The sequence below is a fragment of the Chiloscyllium plagiosum genome, unplaced genomic scaffold (assembly GCF_037043375.1).
Source record: "Chiloscyllium plagiosum isolate Xiang-an unplaced genomic scaffold, Cpla_swu_hap1 HiC_scaffold_11, whole genome shotgun sequence".
Lineage (NCBI taxonomy): Eukaryota > Metazoa > Chordata > Chondrichthyes > Orectolobiformes > Hemiscylliidae > Chiloscyllium > Chiloscyllium plagiosum.
In genome coordinates, this window is record NW_028270149.1 from 55,023,878 (window position 1) to 55,043,348 (window position 19,471).

The 19,471-nt window shown below is 40.0% G+C and overlaps 1 protein-coding gene across 8 annotated transcripts in view; it reads right to left on the reverse strand.

The window, feature by feature from the left end:
* The window catches only part of LOC122557205 (Krueppel-like factor 8), a 188,897-nt gene that overhangs the window by 60,631 nt on the left and 108,795 nt on the right, over positions 1 to 19,471 (reverse strand). For all 8 annotated transcript variants that reach the window (XM_087992066.1, XM_087992067.1, XM_087992068.1 and 5 more), the window contains one exon: positions 3,201 to 3,765. In XM_087992066.1, the coding sequence (XP_087848192.1) occupies positions 3,201 to 3,765 (565 nt within the window). The remainder of the gene's footprint in view (positions 1 to 3,200; positions 3,766 to 19,471) is intronic.

Sequence of the window (19,471 nt, forward strand, 5' to 3'; positions counted from 1 at the left end):
CTGGTGTAGCACAGTCCTGTACAGCAACATGTCCACCCCCTTGACTGATCACTGCTGAAAACCATGGCAAGCTGCCTGGCCTAGTGTCTTTGTTAAACAACAAGGTAAGGCAGAAGTACTGGGAGCTTTTAAGCTCTGGCACAAAAAGCAAGACACGGAAAGCAGAGGTACTGTGAACATCCAAGCAGACTCAAAGTGATTATGTACTAAGACAGCAAGTGAGAAATCCTGAAATGCGATCTGATCCAAATAAGAGGTAGGTGCTTGTTGTAGTTTGAAGTGGCTCGGAAGGTGCTTGTGGTAATGATAGGTGCTTGTGGGCTTGAACTGCAGCATTGAGTGGCATGATTCTACTGTAAGTGGGTTGGAGATGTACCATGGTGTGACGAAGCTGACATATGCTCAGTGTTAATGTCCGTGGTTAGGGATTGTGAGAGGTTACTCCTAAAAAGGCACCATGTGATGGCTGTGACTACTATCCAAGGTGGAGGTCTGGTGGAGAAAGTAGGTAATTGGACTCGTCGGCTAACCACACTGAATTGTCATATTTAGTTTCTATCCAGCAGGTGCAAAAATAGGAAATTATAATTAATGAAGCAAGATTAGGTAATAATGACATGCTAATACATGCAAATGGCTCCAAATAGGCCTCTTACCACTCATTAGTGAGCTTATTAACTAGCCATTTTATCTGGTAGGACGACATTTATACTTACTGCCACAACATAAACTGGACAAGGGACATTTATTACAAGTAACTATTATGTACAAATATTACATTTTTCAGTTACACAGTGTTTGAGGTAATATTGCAGCATATTTCCAGAAAAGTGTCATGCTTCAAGTGATCTGGCGTAAGATGGGGTATGAAACCTTTGTTTAAACAAAAACTATTTTCTAATCAATCTGTTTGAAGATGTTATCACCCATCTCTGGAACAGGTGGGATTTGAACCTGGGCCTCCTGGCTCAAAGCTGCGTATACTACCACTGCATCACAAGAGCCTTTGTATTCTCAAGTCTCAAGCTATCATGCAATGACGATATCATGAGCAGGCCTCTTAAAGGTATACTGACATACAGACCATGAGACATAACACAAAGTGCATCAAAAAGGTTTAGTTGGATGTCAGGTTTAAATGAGAGGCATAACATACTACACAGAATAAAGGGAGTCAGGGGGCTGAGTTGAGTATGGTTGCCATTACAAAAGAGAAAGTGCTAGAAAAGCTCAAAGGTCTTAAAATTGATAAATCTCCTGGCCCTGATGGGTTACATCCTAGAGTTCTGAGGGAGGTAGCTGAGGAAACAGCGGAGGCATTGGTTGAGATCTTTCAAAAGTCACTGGAGTCAGGGAAAGTCCCAGATGATTGCAAGATCGCTGTTGTAACCCCCTTGTTCAAGAAAGGATCAAGGCCAAAGATGGAAAATTATAGGCCAAATAGCCTAACCTCGGTTGTTGGTAAAATTCTAGAATCCATCATTAAGGATGAGGTTTCTAAATTCTTGGAAGAGCAGGGTCGGATTAGAACAAGTCAACATGGATTTAGTAAGGGGAGGTCATGCCTGACAAACCTGTTGGAGTTCTTTGAAGAGGTGACAAGTAGGTTAGACCGGGGAAACCCAGTAGATGTGGTCTACCTAGACTTCCAAAAGGCCTTTGATAAGGTGCCACACGGGAGGCTGCTGAGCAAGGTGAGGGCCCATGGTGTTCGAGGTGAGCTACTGGTATGGATTGAGGATTGGCTGTCTGACAGAAGGCAGAGAGATGGGATAAAAGGTTCTTTTTCGGAATGGCAGCCGGTGACAAGCAGTGTCCCGCAGGGTTCAGTGTTGGGGCCGCAGCTGTTCACATTATATATTAATGATCTGGATGAAGGGACTGGGGGCATTCTAGCGAAGTTTGCCAATGATACAAAGTTAGGTGGACAGGCAGGTAGTACTGAGGAAGTGGGGAGGCTGCAGAAGGATGTAGACCAGTTTGGAGGAGTGGTCCAGGAAATGGCTGATGGAATTCAATGTGAGCAAATGCGAGGTCTTGCACTTTGGAAAAAAGAATAGAAGCATGGATTACTTTCTAAATGGTGAGAAAATTCGTAAAGCCAAAGTACAGAGGGATCTGGGAGTGCTAGTGGAGGATTCTCTAAAGGTAAACATGCAGGTAGAGTCCGTGATTAAGAAAGCGAATGCAATGTTGTCAGTTATCTCAAGAGGGTTGGAATATAAAAGCACTGTTGTGCTACTGAGACTTTATAAAGCTCTGGTTAGGCCCCATTTGGAGTACTGTGTCCAGTTTTGGTCCCCACACCTCAGGAAGTACATACTGGCACTGGAGCGTGTCCAGCGGAGATTCACACAGATGATCCCTGGAATGGTAGGTCTAACATATGAGGAACGGCTGAGGATCCTGGGATTGTATTCATTGGAGTTTAGAAGATTAAGGGGAGGTCTAATAGAAACTTACAAGATAATACATGGCTTGGAGAGGGTGGACGCGAGGAAATTGTTTCCATTAGGCGAGGAGACTAGGACCCGTGGACACAGCCTTAGAATTAGAGGGGGTAAATTCAGAACAGAAATGGGAGACATTTCTTCAGCCAGAGAGTGGTGGGCCTGTGGAATTCATTGCCGCAGAGTGCAGTGGAGGCTGGGACGCTAAATGTCTTCAAGGCAGAAATTGATAAATTCTTGATGTCACAAGGAATTAAGGGCTACGGGGAGGGTGCGGGTAAGTGGAGTTGAATTGCCCATCAGCCATGATTGAATGGCGGAGTGGACTCGATGGGCCGAATGGCCTTACTTCCGCTCCTATGTCTTATGGTCTTAATACCCAATCAAAAGTGTAAACTCATCAACATCTTTGCTTTAACTAATAGTTGCTGCAATAAAAATAATGACTAACAGTTCTCCTGTTTTTGCCCTGAGCATTCTACAATAAAATAACAATTGCAAGTCAATCATTTCCACAACTGGATTGACTGCCCCATAGACTGAATTAATTATTTTCCAAAATCTCTTAAATGTATGCAGCAAATTCAAGTTCCAGTTTCCAGTGCAGAGTTGTACCTGAATTTCCTATCACAGCAAGATCAAATACCTACATATGGAAAAAGAAAATCAATTGCTACATTTATTTGATCAATCAGAGAGAAGATATGGAGCATAATTTTGTTGCAGAAACCTTCACATTGTATTTCTTACCTGCCCCTTCACTTTTCCCATCATCTCCTATCAGAGGAACAGTGATTGATGACGTTACACCATCTGGCTGCACAGTTGTGTAGACCACAGGCAATGACTGAACAACCACGGGTATGTGCTGAAGGTTTCCCATTTTGCTGGGTAAATTGATTGATGGCACAGTGTGTATAACATGCAGAATCTGTTGTCCTCCAACCCCCTGAGACGAGGCCAAGATAGAGCCTGGTGATAATACTGCTGGGATGGCTGAAGTAACATTGACTGGTCCACCAGATGAAAAGTTCGAAGAGCATGAAGAGATTGTTGTTATGGTTGGAAGTGAAGATGAAACCAATGGTGCTACAGGTGAGGTCCTAGATTTGTTTAAGGACAAGTCAACAGGTTCCGTCTGTGGCTGGTTATCATCATTTGAAAGTAATTCCTCTGGTGGTTCCATTTTAATGTTGCTTAGTAACACTGGTGCATCTGTTTTTAGATCACTAAGCAACGTAGGAGATTCCATTTTCACATTATTTATCAACATGGGGACTGCTTCCATTCGCACGTATTCTGATGCTTGAAATGACTGTTAAAGAGAAGAGATTTCAATAAAAAAATTTAAAATGTGAAACTCTCCTATTACAATATAAATCAGACACATTAAATGTGCATAAATGATTGATCTGTAATATTATGTTCAAACATAGAAGAGACTCTAAAAAATTGGGCCTAACATGTTAATAGTCTAGCATCATATCTACAAGGAACAGAAAGGAAATGATTGAAATGCTCAAATTACTGTGTTGCTGAGTAGACAAGAATATCTTTGCCTTGAAACAATTTATTCTTAGATATAAATCTTGTAATTAAGTTGGTATCATTTATTTCTAGCCACTTCCAAAATTGTTGCCTGATTTCAGACCTAGGGCTTCCCAAAGCTGCCTTGATATGAGGGAAGTTTATTCAGTTCTCAACTAGGCCAGTGCTGTAAATAGTGTGTTACATGTAAACTCTCAGCTACAAGCATCCCACAATGGAAATGAGGCAATCTCTTAACATTGCAGATCCACAAGTTATTTTAGCAATGTAAATATGGCCACTAGTTCAATGGAAGTCCCTACATTACAACAGTAACTACACTTGCACAGTACTTTATTGGCTGCAAGGTGTTTTGTGATGATCAGAATTTGTGAAATGTGATATGGAAATACAAGTCTATCTTTTTCTGTACCAAAGACAATTCCTCATTCCAAGCACAAGAGCCACAGAATGGTGGGTGAGTCGTTGCTCAACTGGATTAAAGTTCTATTTAAAGTTATTGTAGAAGCTCAGACTAGCCACTTAGAGCACCTTGTAGACTATCTGGTATTCACAGAAAGATATATGGCCAACATCCGTTCTTTAAAAAAAAATTTTGGAAATAAGTAACACTGAAAGGCAAAAACAACTTGCACCATAGGGATCAGTTAACTAGAATAATGAGAATCACATACAACGTCAGTCATTGCACATTAATAACTGAAATCCACTCAAAAGGGGTATTGTTACTCCAAGTTTTTTCCAGAGAGCATGAATAACAGGTAAAACTCATTCAATCATATTTGGGAACAAAGAAGGAGCAGACCATTCAGCCCCTTGAGCCTGCTTTGCCTTTATAGAACACGGCTGACCATCTATCTTAATGCCATTTTTTGCCACATATCCTTCATTTCTTGATCTTGTTTATACAGAGCAATCTTTCAAACTTGGTTTTAAAACTACTCAATGAGTGAATTTGTGCAGCCCTTAGGTTAAGGCTTCCAAAGACACTACGTTCTGATTGAAGGAAATCCTCCTGATCTCAGTGATAAATGGCTTGCACTCTCTCATGGGACTGCAACCCTGATTCTAAACACTGAGCCAGAGATATATCGTTTTGACATCCACCATACATGGTACTTTAAAAATTATATTTCAATGAGATCAGTTTACATTCTTCTAAATTCCAGGAGAATTTTGATCCATTATCCTCAATTTCTCCTCATAGATTAGTCCCACCGTTTTGGGAATTAGCCTGGTGAACTTTGCTGCACTCCCTCTGTGCGAAGAATATCCTTAGGTAAAGGGTCTAAACGTATACACAATATTTCAGGTGCAATCTCAAAGTTTTAGACTTCAAAGACATCCTTTACCTCAAATCCTCTTTTAATTATGGTTAACATACTATTTGCCTTCCTAATCTGTTGTTGCATCTACAGTACATGCCAGTTTTCATTGACATATGAAGGAGGATGTACATGTCCCTTTGAAAGTCAACTGTTTCCAATCTCTCATTATTTACAAAATAGTCTGCACCTCAGTTCCTCCTACCAAAGCAATTTACCTCACACTTACCCATTTATATTCTATATTCTTTCCACTCACCCAGCTTGTTACAAATCCCCTCGAAGCTTCTTGCGTCCTTACAAATTACATTCCCACCTGGCTTTCTGTAAGTTGGGCCCCAAGTGATTCCCCCCATTGGTCACAGCCTGCTAACCTGTACCATTGACGAAAAATACAACAACTCATTTATTCCCATTCGTTTTTTTCTTCCTATTAGCTAAATCTCAAAATATACATATATATTTTCCTGCATCTGATATGCTCGAATTATATTTACCAACCTTCTATGTGGAATCTTATAAAAAACTGAGATTCCAAGTGCACCATATTCACAGGGTCCTTTTATTTATTATGCTAGTAACATCCTCTCAAAACTTTTAACAGGCTGACAAACATGATTTCATTTTCATTAATCCATGTTGGCTCTGTCCAATCAGATCTTTTAAGCGTTCAATTCTTCATAATAGATCTCATTTTCTCTATGACAGATATCAAGATAACAGGGCTGTATTTCTCAATTTTCTCTCATTCTACTTTCTAAAATAGTGGAGTTATGTTTTCAACTTTTTAGTCTGCAGCCACCATTCCAGAATCTATAATATACTGAAGCATGATCGTTAATGTATCCGCTATCTTTACAGCCACACCTTAAATACTCTGAATGTAGATCGAGTCCTGGGGAACTTCCAGTCTCATTAAATCATTCAATACTACTTTCCTTCCCAATATTAATTGCTGATCATTTCTGACTCTCACAATAATGCACCCAGAGTCTGCGTCCAAATGGGGTTAGCCATCGACTTGAAACGTAAACTGTTTCCCTTTACAGGTGCTGTTTGATTTGTTGAGTATTCCAGCATTTTTTAACTTCAGATTTCCAGCATCTACAGTATTTTATTCCGACGTCGAAGTAGTGGTTCATTGGAGGTACAGGTAACCGTGGAACTATGGATTAAGAGCTGGCCTGTAATTAGAAACCCTGAAATAATGGCACCATCAATTCATCTTAAGTGTTAAAATCACTTTCAATCAAGCTTCAGAATGTATGGAAGAGTTTGCAGTTTGGCTGTAAGAATATGCGCACAGCACAAAGTTGAATACTTTGCAAGTGTTCAATTCATGGATTCATGAATATCCTCCTTCTCATAGAATCCTACAGCACAGAGACAGGCCTTTTGGCACAAACTAGCCCAGGCTGACCAAAGTGTCCGTCCACGCTAACCCCATTTCCCTGCATTTGGCCTATATCCTTCTAATCCTTTCCTTTCCATGTGTTTGTTTAAATGGCTTTTGAATGTTGTTCATGTACCCGCTGGCAGCTTATTCCATATGCCTACCACCCTGTGTAAAAAATATTGCCCCTCAGGTTCCCTTTTATTCTTTCCCCTCTAACCTTAAACTGATGCTATCTAGTTCTCAATTCTCCAACTCTGGGAAAAAGACTTAGTGCATTCACCCTAACTACACCTCTCATGACCTTATATCTCTAAGGTACCCCCTCAGTCTCCTATGCTCTGAAGAAAAAAAGTCCTAGCTTGTCCAACCTCTCCCTATAACCCAGACCACTGAGTGTTGGCAACATCCTTATAAATTTCCTCTGCACTCTTTCCAGTTTAATAACATCCTTCTTATAATAAGGTGACCAAAACTGAATACAATACTCCAAGTGCAGCCTCACCAATGTCTGTATAACTGCAACATAGCTTCCTAACTTGTATCCTCAATCTTCTGCTGTTTCTTTCTTCAGCGAAGGTTGAGTAGGGTACTGATGTACTCAGACTTCCCCAGGTCACTGTGTGCACTCCAACAGCTTTGTTTCAAGTCTAGATGGTACGGATGATATTTTCTTGGACAGTTCTGCACTCCTGTGCAGTGACAGCTTACCAACTGGATTCTATTGGACCATCTCTATAGCACCTCCCTTTCGCCAAAATTGGAAGATACCTTTTATTCTGTAAAAATAGCGCTACTTAAAACAATAAAGAACTATGAATGCTGGAAATCCAAAACTAAAGCAAAAACAGTTTTGAAGAAAGGTCACTAAACTTGAAACATTAACTTTGCTTTTTCTCCACAGATGCTGCCAGACTTGCTGAGTTTCTCCAGCTCTTCACATTTTTATCACTTAAAAACAATTTCTCTCCAATATTTAGAGAAGAACTTTTGCACTCGTCCTCTCCTGGTAAAATTAAGTCAACGATGTAAGTGTACAACAGATATCTTACATTGTCTTATGCCTCAAATGAGTGGCCATTATTCAATAGCTTTTGACAGTGAATGGTGGGAGGATGATGGCAGAGGTCTAAAAGCCAAGCTCAACCTTGTCCTCATCAATCAAGGCACACATATCACTGGACAGTAAATGAAGGCAGGAACATTGTTCGATTCTTAAAACATCAAACAATAATCCATCAAATTAGTTTGCTGGATTTTTTAATTTTTCAAGCTAAGTATAGAGCAGGGTGTCTTTAAGGCTAAGTCCATTGCATCAAGTGCCAACCAGGTATTTAACTGTTGACCAGGGACTACTCAACCAATTCAGTCCCACATGAAGCTGCTAGGTAATTAGAGGGCAGCATCCACTATTGCATCAGCGGTGTGGAGAAGGTTGAACAGCTGACACAAGGACTTGTGTCAGGGAAAAGGAAACTGATTTTTGGCGGGGGTGGGTTGGGTATTGTAGTGGGGTTTGCAGGGAGAGGATACCAGACCCAGAGAAGTCAGAGGCAAAGAAAGGCACGTGTCTCTAATTTCCTCAGATTAGGGCACAAGGAGGCTTCCAGCTCCAAATTCCAGCAGGCAGGCTGTTTTCCCAGTTGGAAAGACAGCAACTTTTCTCGTCTGCAAGGAGGGCAGTTAATAGACTGGTGTTGTGATGAGGCCTTGATTATAGTCATTAATTGTGCAATTAAGGAGTTGTGATTGGTGGGTGACTGGGAAGGTCAAACAAGGACACTCCCTTCTTGAACTTAAATGGGGAGGTGGTGAAGGCAGTCAATATACCTTGAGTGCCAACCTACCTGATTACTTGCCCTTCCTGCCACCTTCCCACACTTCTAGAGGGAGGAGAATTGCACTGATTATCGTAGGCCATGTTAGTTATAGACCATTTATTTTAATTGCAGCTGCAAATAAACCAGACCGTAATGCTTTCACTCTATAGAGTCCTACACTATTCCAGAAAGGGAGATCAGACAGTAAATAGGATCACCTTCTTTATTATTTACCAAGCAATGCAGATATTTAGCACTGAATGATTAAGAAACAATAATGTACTTTGTTCACATTTATTTTTTTCTCTTGTTTTAATAGACAAGATAAACTATTGTTAAGTTAAAATATTTTAGAGCATAACTATTTACACTTTGATGTCATTGCCCTGAAAGACCACTCTGACTTCATTGATTGACCATAAGGAGGAAATGGAAAATAATCTTTAACTGCAGAGTGTTACACTGGCATAGCATGAAGGACCTACATTAATGTGCATCCAACCAAGCACACCAGTGAAATTAATACCATCGAACAGGAATCCGTGAAATGGACTGTCAAGTTAAAACTTCAGGTTACTGTTTATCACTCAATCAACATCTGTGAAATTTGATCACCTGTTTATTTCTGTTTATGAAAACTGCCTGCAACATTTGCTGAGATTCCACAAAAATATTTCAGTTGGTGTGAAGCATCTTGCAATGCTTTACAATGTAAATAGTGCTCTCTATTCAAACTCTTAAAATAAATAGTAAGCACCAAAAGTAAAATTCAACACAAATGTAACTGCCTTTAGTAATGGGTCATTTACCCTCATTAAGCACAACATCCATCATTCATTATCCAAAAGTAGTCTGCAGTCATAACAGATTCAGAAATAGTTAATAAAAGTATTGAACTTCATAAGAGGAAAAAATAATTCTGTAATATCGATCTGTCGGGGTGTTCCAGAAGGAGTTGTATTGTCAGCAATTTATTAAAGGTATCAAAGGCTCAAACTACAGTTTCCCAGTGATCCTCTGACATTCACAGTATCAACAGAGATTCCATCCAGACTGTTTGTTAGATAAAATTGCTGAAAACTCATGCATGCAGCAGAATGGACCTGCAGGGATGTTATAATGTGTCCGATTTCTAAAGCAAAAAAGGATTAAAGGAACTATATGATTTAACATTATTCATCAAAATAATGCTGTTTGACATCACACAATGTATGATGCAATTTTTGTTTACATCTGATTCAGCATGAATCAGTAGGCAAGAACACTGAAGTAGTCAAGGCCAGTGGTACACAAGTACTACAATGGCAGCTTCTGTTTTGTTAAAATTAAACAAGATGACATTTTAACCCATTCAGCTCTCAAGTGGTATTAAAAGTACAGGCAGATGGACAGTCAAATCTGCCTTTTGAATGAATCAAAGTGACAACATTGTTGTGGTTAGTAGGGGGTAAAGTGATATTTCTCACACCATTTATAGTTGTGTTAATCTTTACTTTTAGTAGTCACTGTTTATTTTAAGAGCCATGTTTATAAAGCACCTTTCACATGCTCAGTGATGCAAAGTGCTTCACAAAAATTGAAATGCTTTTACGGAAGGTAAGCAAATGTAGCAGACAATTTACACTGACAACAATAACCAGATAGCCTACTTCACCAAAGGTTGTTCAGTGATGAAAGGTGAGAAGGGACACTGAATTCCCTGCACTTCTGCAAACAGTACCATGGGAATTTCTGCCTGCCTAGCCACCCAGGTAGGGCTGCTGAGAGGCAGGCAGGGGGCTAGACTTCCCAAGCCTGCACTTGCCAGCAGACGGTTTCAACAATCTACCAGGAGGCGGCTTCTGTAATTACTGGCTCTGCAGCCTGCACCATCTTATAGGGCTCCTTATTTTCCAAGCATTCCTACACTCTCCTTCCCTGCAGCACCTTCATGGGGCTTGGAAAGTCTAGTCCGGCATTTCTGTTCAACATCTCATCCCAAAGGCAGGACACCACACACCTCAGTACTCCCTCAGATTTACACTGAAATGTCACCTCAGATTAGATATTTTCAAGTTTCTAGGGCAAGGCTGGCCTCGGAAATAAAAATACAACCAGAGAGCCAAGGCCGGAACTTCCTAGATAATTTCAGACCAGATTTTAACTACCAAGATGGGCAATGACTTAGTTTGGCAGGGCCATCTTCTTATAAAAAGGTTCTGTACAAAGCAATTTTCATCAGGGGGATTCTAGTTAGAAATAGTGTCTTGGTTCTCTAGGACTTTCTTGCTGTCAGATCCACTAGCCATCATCCCTGAACACCTACTCCATACTCCCGCCCGCAACAGCTTTCCATTGGCCTTCCTGTCCATTCTGCCAGTACGTACAGAGCCAGAAAACTAATTACGTTAGCCAGTCTTGGATTTCTGTAGGAATGAAACACACCTTCAGAAATATGCCTTCAACAGAAGCCTGCTGTTCTTAATCCTTTGAAAGGATCAATCAGATAGAATTATTTATAGGTCAGGACATAGGGGCCCTTCTGGTGTAGTGGTAGTGTCTCTATCTCTGGGCCAGAGGTCCCAACTGCTTCAGAGGTGTGTCATAACATGCGAGAACAGGTGGAGTCAAAATATCTAAGAATGGTTGTCATCCAACTTGTCACAACAGGAAGCATACTGGTCAGACTACCCCAGCCACTGGGATGTTGATTAATAAGCCAATTTATACCCATAATCCCCAAAACCAAAGCAATTTAGTGCAGAGTCAGTGATTAAAGGAGAAGATATACAAGCTGAATTGCTTATTATTAGGCACTCATAGCAAATCCTGGAACACAGCAAATTGGTTTTGAGACTGGAGGCCTGATACTGATTTCTCCAAACTGGCCCATGACAGTGCTTGCGTGAGCTCCAAAGTTTCCAAGTGGATTAACTCAATAGGGGTTCCGGTTTGACAAATGTAAATGGATTAAAAGAAAATTACTGCGGATGCTGGAATCTGAAACCAAAAAGAGAAAATGCTGGAAAATCTCAGCAGATCTGGCAGCATTTGTAAGGAGAGAAAAGAGCTGACATTTCGAGTCTAACTGACCCTTATCAAATGGATTGGAAATGGATTGTTTGCTTTGATGGACTGAAATCTTTGAAGTTATAATGAATTATTTTATCCTTTGCTCTTGTTTTGTCAATGCTTGTATGTTGGTTTGGACAAGACTGAAGGGTATGGGTTTCTTTTGATACTACGTATGGTTGACAATTCAATGAATCGTGAGAACGAACATGTTTTTCAAACCAAATTTCAGAATTGGTTATCTTTTTTCCTCAGAAATTCAAGATTGGCTATTGTTATTACATGATTCATTTCTCTGTACATAGTGCATAATGCAGAGCTTGATAAAACCATTTTAACTTCTCTTCCAATAGGCTCTCATATCCTACTTTTGGCTCATTATTCTGAGGGATCGTTAACTACAACACATCCAGAATCTGCCCCAAAGCCATGAAAACTGGAAGTATATAAAATGCCTACACACGCAGCCAGGCTAAGAGGTGCTGTATGGAGATCACCAGCCAAACCCTTATCCTGTGGGATCAATGGATCTGTGAATCGAGTTCCAGAATCAAGTCCCACCTGCCATTTTTAAATACTTCCAGAGTTGACGTGACTCCTTGAAAATCTGGACTTTGGTGTCAAGTTAAACAATTTTTTTTAAAAAAAGGTGCATTACCTCCTACCTCTGCAGTGATGTTAAAGTTTGAAAATGATTTTATATTTGGTACAGATTATTACATGGCATAATTAAGAGATCATTTATTATGTATTTCCATATTGTACAAAAGTATCAGGAACTTAAAGAAGAAAGCTTAAAATCATCTTACAACTAACATGCAGCCAAACTGTTTGGAGACAATTGTAAAATGTCAGCTCTGTCAATTTTAAGATACATCAGAATCAATAGAACAATTATTAATTTGTAAATTGAAAAATGTAAAATGCTTCTGACAGGGTACAGTAAGGTAAATCAATTGCAAAATTAGTGAATTACAATACCTAGTTCCATCATAAAAATCAATACATATAATTTTCAATATGTAGATTGGTGTTCACAACTACTGTATTTATAATAAACAGTAAACCAATCACAAGAAAATCAGGGCCTTTGTGACAATATACTGATTGCCAATTCATTACTGCTATCAAATGTTAACGCCCCACCTCCAGCTTACGCAGCAGGAGGATTCTAAGAATCAACCTGAATTTCATTTCCATGAAGCAGATTTCAATGAATGGGCTCAATGATTGAAGGAACCTCCATCACCAAAGGCTCATCTTCATTAGCTTCAAACTGAACTTCTTCAATGGTCATTCTATTACAAGAATACTTAAGTGCAAGACTGAGAATTATTCCCAATCAATTCAGAAAATAATCTATTAAATGGGTATGTCAGCAAAATAGGAAGTACAGCCATACTAGGTTTAGATTTAATTTGGTTACAAAATGCTAACTGCAGAAACGGACAATACTCATTATATTAATGAAATAAGAGTACAATTAGTTGCATTTGCACATTGGTTAAAATGCATTCTGAGAATGCAGTCTGCTATTAAATATAATACTCTTTAAAAAAAAAATCACACCCCAATCTGGTGTATTACAAATCCAAGTGACCCAAGAAGATGCCAAGTTTCCTGCCAACTTGTACTAGGCTAGCGATATCAATTAGGCTGGCAGGACTGAATTACACTCTATCCAGTGTCCCTGGGTTAACAAAGCGACATTAATTGGACTTCCACCCCTGGTAATCATTGAGATACTCCTGCCATTGAAAATGTAGACAATAAGCTGACTTTAATGCCTTCCATGGCATGCTTGGTAGCAAAGAGCAATTAAATGGACAGGAGAGTGGCAGATGGGGAGCCTGTCACCATCCCAATTGCACTTTTGTTCAAGAATTCAGTGCTCAATTGAGAGCACTGACTTTGGGGAGGGGGAACCCAATCAAGCCACCCCTCCTGGCCTTGCTGCTAACTCCTCACCCCACCAACTCTCACCTGTGGGCCTACCTCCCTTCATGATCCTAGACCTTGGGTGGGAGCACTATCAGCTAGATCCACCGCTTAGCCGTGCTGTTGCCGAATAATGAAAAACTGATGGTCTTCTGGGAACTTCCAGTCCCAAGGTCTATGATCCCAGGAGGAACAGACATTGCCCAGGGCTGGCCTTTCCAAGGAGGAAATAAGACAGGGCTCTCACAGGCTCACCAGTAATGCCCCCCATCACCTTAAATTCTGTCCACTAAAGGGTAAACATTCTCAGTAATGATGTCCTCCCCATATGTACCCTTCATTTGAACCTGGTACCAGGAAGCTGTCTGTGTCAGCCTTCAGCAGATTTAGCATCCTTGCATAAGTACCTTTCGCAAAGTGTTTAAATATAGAAACTGTTCACTTACTATGGAATAGATCAAGTGTGCAAAAATGTAAAATAATACCTTTGCTGAGTTCTAGCATGACCTATTTACAGATACATGCGATTCGTCTGCTGTGTAAATTACCCACTGATTAAAATTTGTAAATATCAGCAGAAGTGGAAGTTCCCAGTGTATGAGTAGCATTGTGGAAAGGGTTATTACAGCTGGTGAACATTCACCAAGCTATCAAAGAAGTCCAGTAGTACTGCAATGACCAGCAAGAGTAGTAGCCAATAGAAACCCAAAAGTAACACCACAACTCATCAATACATCCAGTGAGCGCTAGGGCTACAATGACGACAGCTGGACAAAAAAGAAGTCTCCAACTTCAGGAGCAGTCTCCCCAACTTTTCTCATTCAAACAAAAATCCTCCTAATCACCAGGAATGGAACTAGTTTCAACATAGCAAAGATAGACATTAAAAAGACAGAAGATAAATTGTTACTTAAAAGGCAAATTGCTTTCCAAAGTAAATAGGTTCTCTCCTGCATGCATATTTGTGGGTCCCTGTTGTACTACTGGTGAATCATTATGTTGTTCTGATATGGATACACATGCTGTAAATCCTCCCCACACAGTCCTGCCACATCAGCCATAATCTGCTCCAGTCATAGCCTGTACTACATTGCTGCACTCCACCTTGCTGGACTTTCCCTTTCCAACACAGCCTTCTTACACTATGTTCAATATTTCCTACCCCATCAAAAACACACAACCTGGTTATACTCTCCTTCCCACACAAGCACACAGCTACTTGTTGTGCCGATTTCCACACACACAATCCTACCTATAATCAACAGGTCAGATTTAGTGCCCAACCCCATGGATCATTTTCTTATTTCACATTGAACCAGCAGTTGTCATGGTAACAAGAATAGGACATGGAAAGAGAACCGCAAAACAGTACAGCGTATGCTTATACACAGGTATTGCAAAAATAAAGAAGGTATAGATCTAGAAAATAATCTTGACATCGAATGTCACAATTCAAATTGGAGAGATTAAATCAGTCCAAATCATTCAAAACAAATACACACGCACAGGAACATCTGCTGCCAAGAGAGTTCAATAAAACATTCCCTAACATCAAACTGCTAAAAACATCAGACACTTCAATGTCTGAATCCCAGATCAATACATTCAGCCAATTGCAGAATGATCTTATAGGAGAGTCAGCTATCACACAAAATGTCATCACAGAAGATAGCATCATGTGCCTCTACCATTTATAAAACGTAAAGTCACTACTTAAATTTCAAACCTTGCAAGAGTCTGAAGCAACTTATGTTCCAGACAAAAGAAAATGGATAGGGGCCTTAAATTGGAGGTTGAAGGGACAGATTCGCAGAATACCTCTGATACTCTTGTCCATCATACTGGACTATGAACTGGAATAAAAGAATGTTTCTCATTTAAATTCAACAAACAAGCTATGCACATTAACAAATTCAATGGGTAGGTTAAATTTATCAGAAGATGTATTTAAAATAATTTAATATAAAATAAATAGCATATTTATTTCAATTCATTTTAAAATATATTGAATTAATTAGCAAATTAAAATCGATTCATTGTTTCAGGTTTGATTAAAATTAATTATGCAAAATATTTATAAATCTCAAGTGCATTACCACAGAATCCTTATTATATTTAGAGTCCTGAAGATCGTCTTTAAAATAAAATCTCAAGGAATTGCCTTGTATTCAATGATCTTCTTGAAGGAAACTGTAGTAATTGTAATTTGGCATTTTAAAAACAAAACCATTTATTTTGTTGACAGTATAGAGATCTGTCTATCATAACTGCTCCCTCAGACAGATTTATGGGAGTGGCCTGGAACAGCTCCACTGTAAATAACAGGGAGGAAGTGCGACCTCTGACCTGCTCTGGAGTCACCCAATGCCAGTAAGCCACATTACAAACTGCACATGCACATTTCCCAGCATAGATTGGTGGGGTGTGGCATTACAAACTTGTCCATGGGTGGATCCTCAGATCAGCCAAACCACGTGTGGGGATACATATGAAGTCATAGAACAGAAGCGCTATTCAGTCCATCATGGCTATACTGGTTCTTGGAAAGAGCTACCCAAACAAATTTTATTCATCCATTCCTTCTCCATCAACCTCCAACTTGATCTGCTTTCAAAGATTTATTTAATTCCCTTTTTGATTGTTAACTACTGAATCTGCTTCCACAATTCTTTCAGGAATTATTTCCACAAGTCATTGTGTTAAAACAAAACCTTATTTTGCTTCAAATAAAAACAAAATACTGTGGATGCATAGACATCTGAAACAAAAAATGAAAATGCTGGAGAAACTCAGCAGGTCTGGCGGCATCTGTGCAGAGAAAGCAGAGTGAATGTTTCTAGTCCAATATGATTTCTTTGGACTCTACTGTCCCGAAAAGGCCATGTGGACCCAAAACATTAACTCTGTTTCACCCTCCACAGATGCTACCAAACCTGCTGAGTTTCTCCAGCATGTCCTGTTTTCATTCTCCCCCCCACCCTGGTTATTTTGCCAATTAGCATTAATCAGGGTCATCTGCATAGCATGGCTACCATGCAACTCTAAAATATTTCCTCTATATCTGACTGCATCTACCAAATCTTCTCTTAACTCTATATGCTCTACAGAGAATAACCCAAACTTCTTCAGTATCCCCAATTAACAAATCCATTATTATTAGAGATATTCTTGCAAATCTCCTCTGCACCAATCTTGGTAGCAAGACTCTCCTCAATAATTCAGCGGAAGCCTAACTAGTGTTCTATAAAGATGTAATTTTCCTCAGCAACTATGTGCAGAATACAGTCTTAGTCTGCATCTTTGGTAGCATACAACTCAACCCAGAAAATAAATTAGCTAGGATGCCTACTGCCAATTGCTATTCAGCATAACTCTCCTGGACAGTGTTATGTTGGACGGGAAAGGACTCAGCTCTGATACTCACCAATGGAAGCCTACCCACATTCATCTGGTTTGCACAGGTACTCAGAAGGGTGCAGGATGCCCAAACAGACATCCTACAGTACAAACCAACACATTCAAGAGAAATTCTGAGGGAATTCTTCACCAAAGGAGGGGTATTACCACCACCTTTATTCACCTACTGAATAACATTTTTCAACTATCTGAAAACCATTTTATAGCAAATAACACCCAACATTCAGTAACCATGCTTGTGGCTTTAAGCAGGATTACACTTTTCAAATGACCACTTATGCTTCTTCCATGCCATTCTCAACTTAATTTGTTTTCCAGGAGTTTCAATTAATGCAAGATGAAAAGACCCAATTAAAGTATATCTCAAAACAAAGTGATTTTGCAGCAAGGTCTACATAGTTTTGAAATAGAATCTTAGGGTCATAAAGCATAGAAACAGACCCTTTGGTCCTACTCCTCCATGCCAACCAAGTTTCTCACTTGCCAGCATTTGGCTCCTATCCCTCTAAAACTTTCCTAGCCACGTACCTGTCCAAATGTCTTTTGAATGTTATAATTGTACCTGCATCTATCACTTCTTATGGCAGTTCATTCCACATAATCAACATTGTGTGTGAAAAAGCTGCCCCTCAGATCTCTTAAATTTTTTTTCCTCTGACCTTAAAGAATATGCCCTCCAGTTTTCAACTGGGAAAAGACCTTTGCTATTCACCTTATCCAAATCCTTCATGATTTTATAAACCTCTCTAAGGTCAGCCCTCAATCTCCTACACTTCAGTGAAAAGTTACCCAGCCTATCCAGCCTCTCCTTAACACAAACACTCCTGTCCTGGCAACATCCTGGTAAATCTTTTCTCAACCCCCTCCAATTTAATAACATCCTTCCTATAGCAGGGCCACCAGAACAATACTGTACTCCAAAAGTGGTCTCACCAGTGTCCTGCACAACAGCAGCATGAGAACAAAGAGACTTTAGAAGCAGGTTCATAGTTCCTTGAAAGTAGAGTTGCAAGTAGTTAGGATAGTGATGGCAGTGTTTGATATACTTTCTTTTGTCAGTCAGAGCATTGATTCTAGGAGCTGGGAAGTCATGTTGCAGCTGTACAGGATATTGGTTAGGCCACTGTTGGAATTTTGCGTGCAATTCTGATCTCCTTCCTACTGGAAGGATGTTGTGAAACTTGAAAGGGTTCAGAAAAGATTTACAAGCATGTTGCCAGGGTTGGAGGATTTGAGCTACAGGGAGAGGCTGAATAGGCTGGCGCTGTTTTCCCTGGAGCATCAGAAGCTGAAGGGTAACCTAACAGGGGTTTATAAAATCATGAGGGGCATGGATAGGATAAACAGACAAGGTCTTTTCCCTGGGGTGGGGTAGTCCAGAACTAAAGGGCATAGGTTTAGAGTGAGAGGGGAAAAGATATAAAAGGGACTGAAGGGCCAACGTTTTCATGCAGAGGGTGATGCTTGTATGGAATGAGCTGCCAGAGGAAGTGGTGGAGGCTGGTACAATTACAGCATTTAAAACCCATCTGGATCGATATATGAATAGGAAGGGTGTAGAGGGATATGGGCCAAATACTGGCAAACAGGACTAGATTAGGTAAGGATATCTGGTAGGCATGGATAAATTGGACCGGAGGGTCTGTTTCTGTGCTGTACATCTCTAGGACTCTAACTTCTATATTCAATGCGCTGACCAATGAAGGCTAGAGTGCTAAACACTTTCTTAACCAATCTGTTTGCCTGTGATGGAACTTTCAAAAGAACTATGTACCTGAATCTCTTGATTTCTCTATTCAACAGATCTACACAAGGCCCTACCCCCAATAACTGTATAAGTCCTGCCTTTGTTCATTTAACCAAACTGGGATACCTCGCACTTATCCAAATTAAACTTCATCTACTATTCCTCAGCCAATTGGCCCAAATTATCAAGATCTCTTCGTAATCTTAGAAAACCTTCTTCACTGTCAACTATACCACCAACTTGGGTATCATCCACAAACTTACTAACCATGCCTCCTATATTCTCATTCAAATTGGTTATGTAAATGATAAACAACAGTGGGTCCAGCACCAATCCCTGCAGAATACTGCTGATCACAGGCCTCCAGCCCAAAACAACCCTCCACCACGACCCTCTGTCTCCTACCATCAAGCCAATGTGATTAACTTTACTTATCAGTCTACCATGCAGAACCTTGACAAAGGCTTTACTAAAATCCATGCAGATGTCTACATTCTGCCCTCATTCTATTTGGTTATGTCATCAAAACGTTTCAATCAAGTTTGTGAGACAATTTCCCATGCACAAACCCATGCTGACTACTCTAATTAGTCCTTGCCTCTCCAAATGCATGTAAATCCTACCTCTCAGAATGTCCTCCAACAACTTACCCACCACTGATGCCACCAGTCTAGAGTACCTAGGCTTCCCCTTACAGTCTTTTTTTTTAGAAAGGCATAACATTAGCTAACCTCCAGTTGTCCAGCACCTCGCCTGTGACTACAGATGATACAAATATCTCA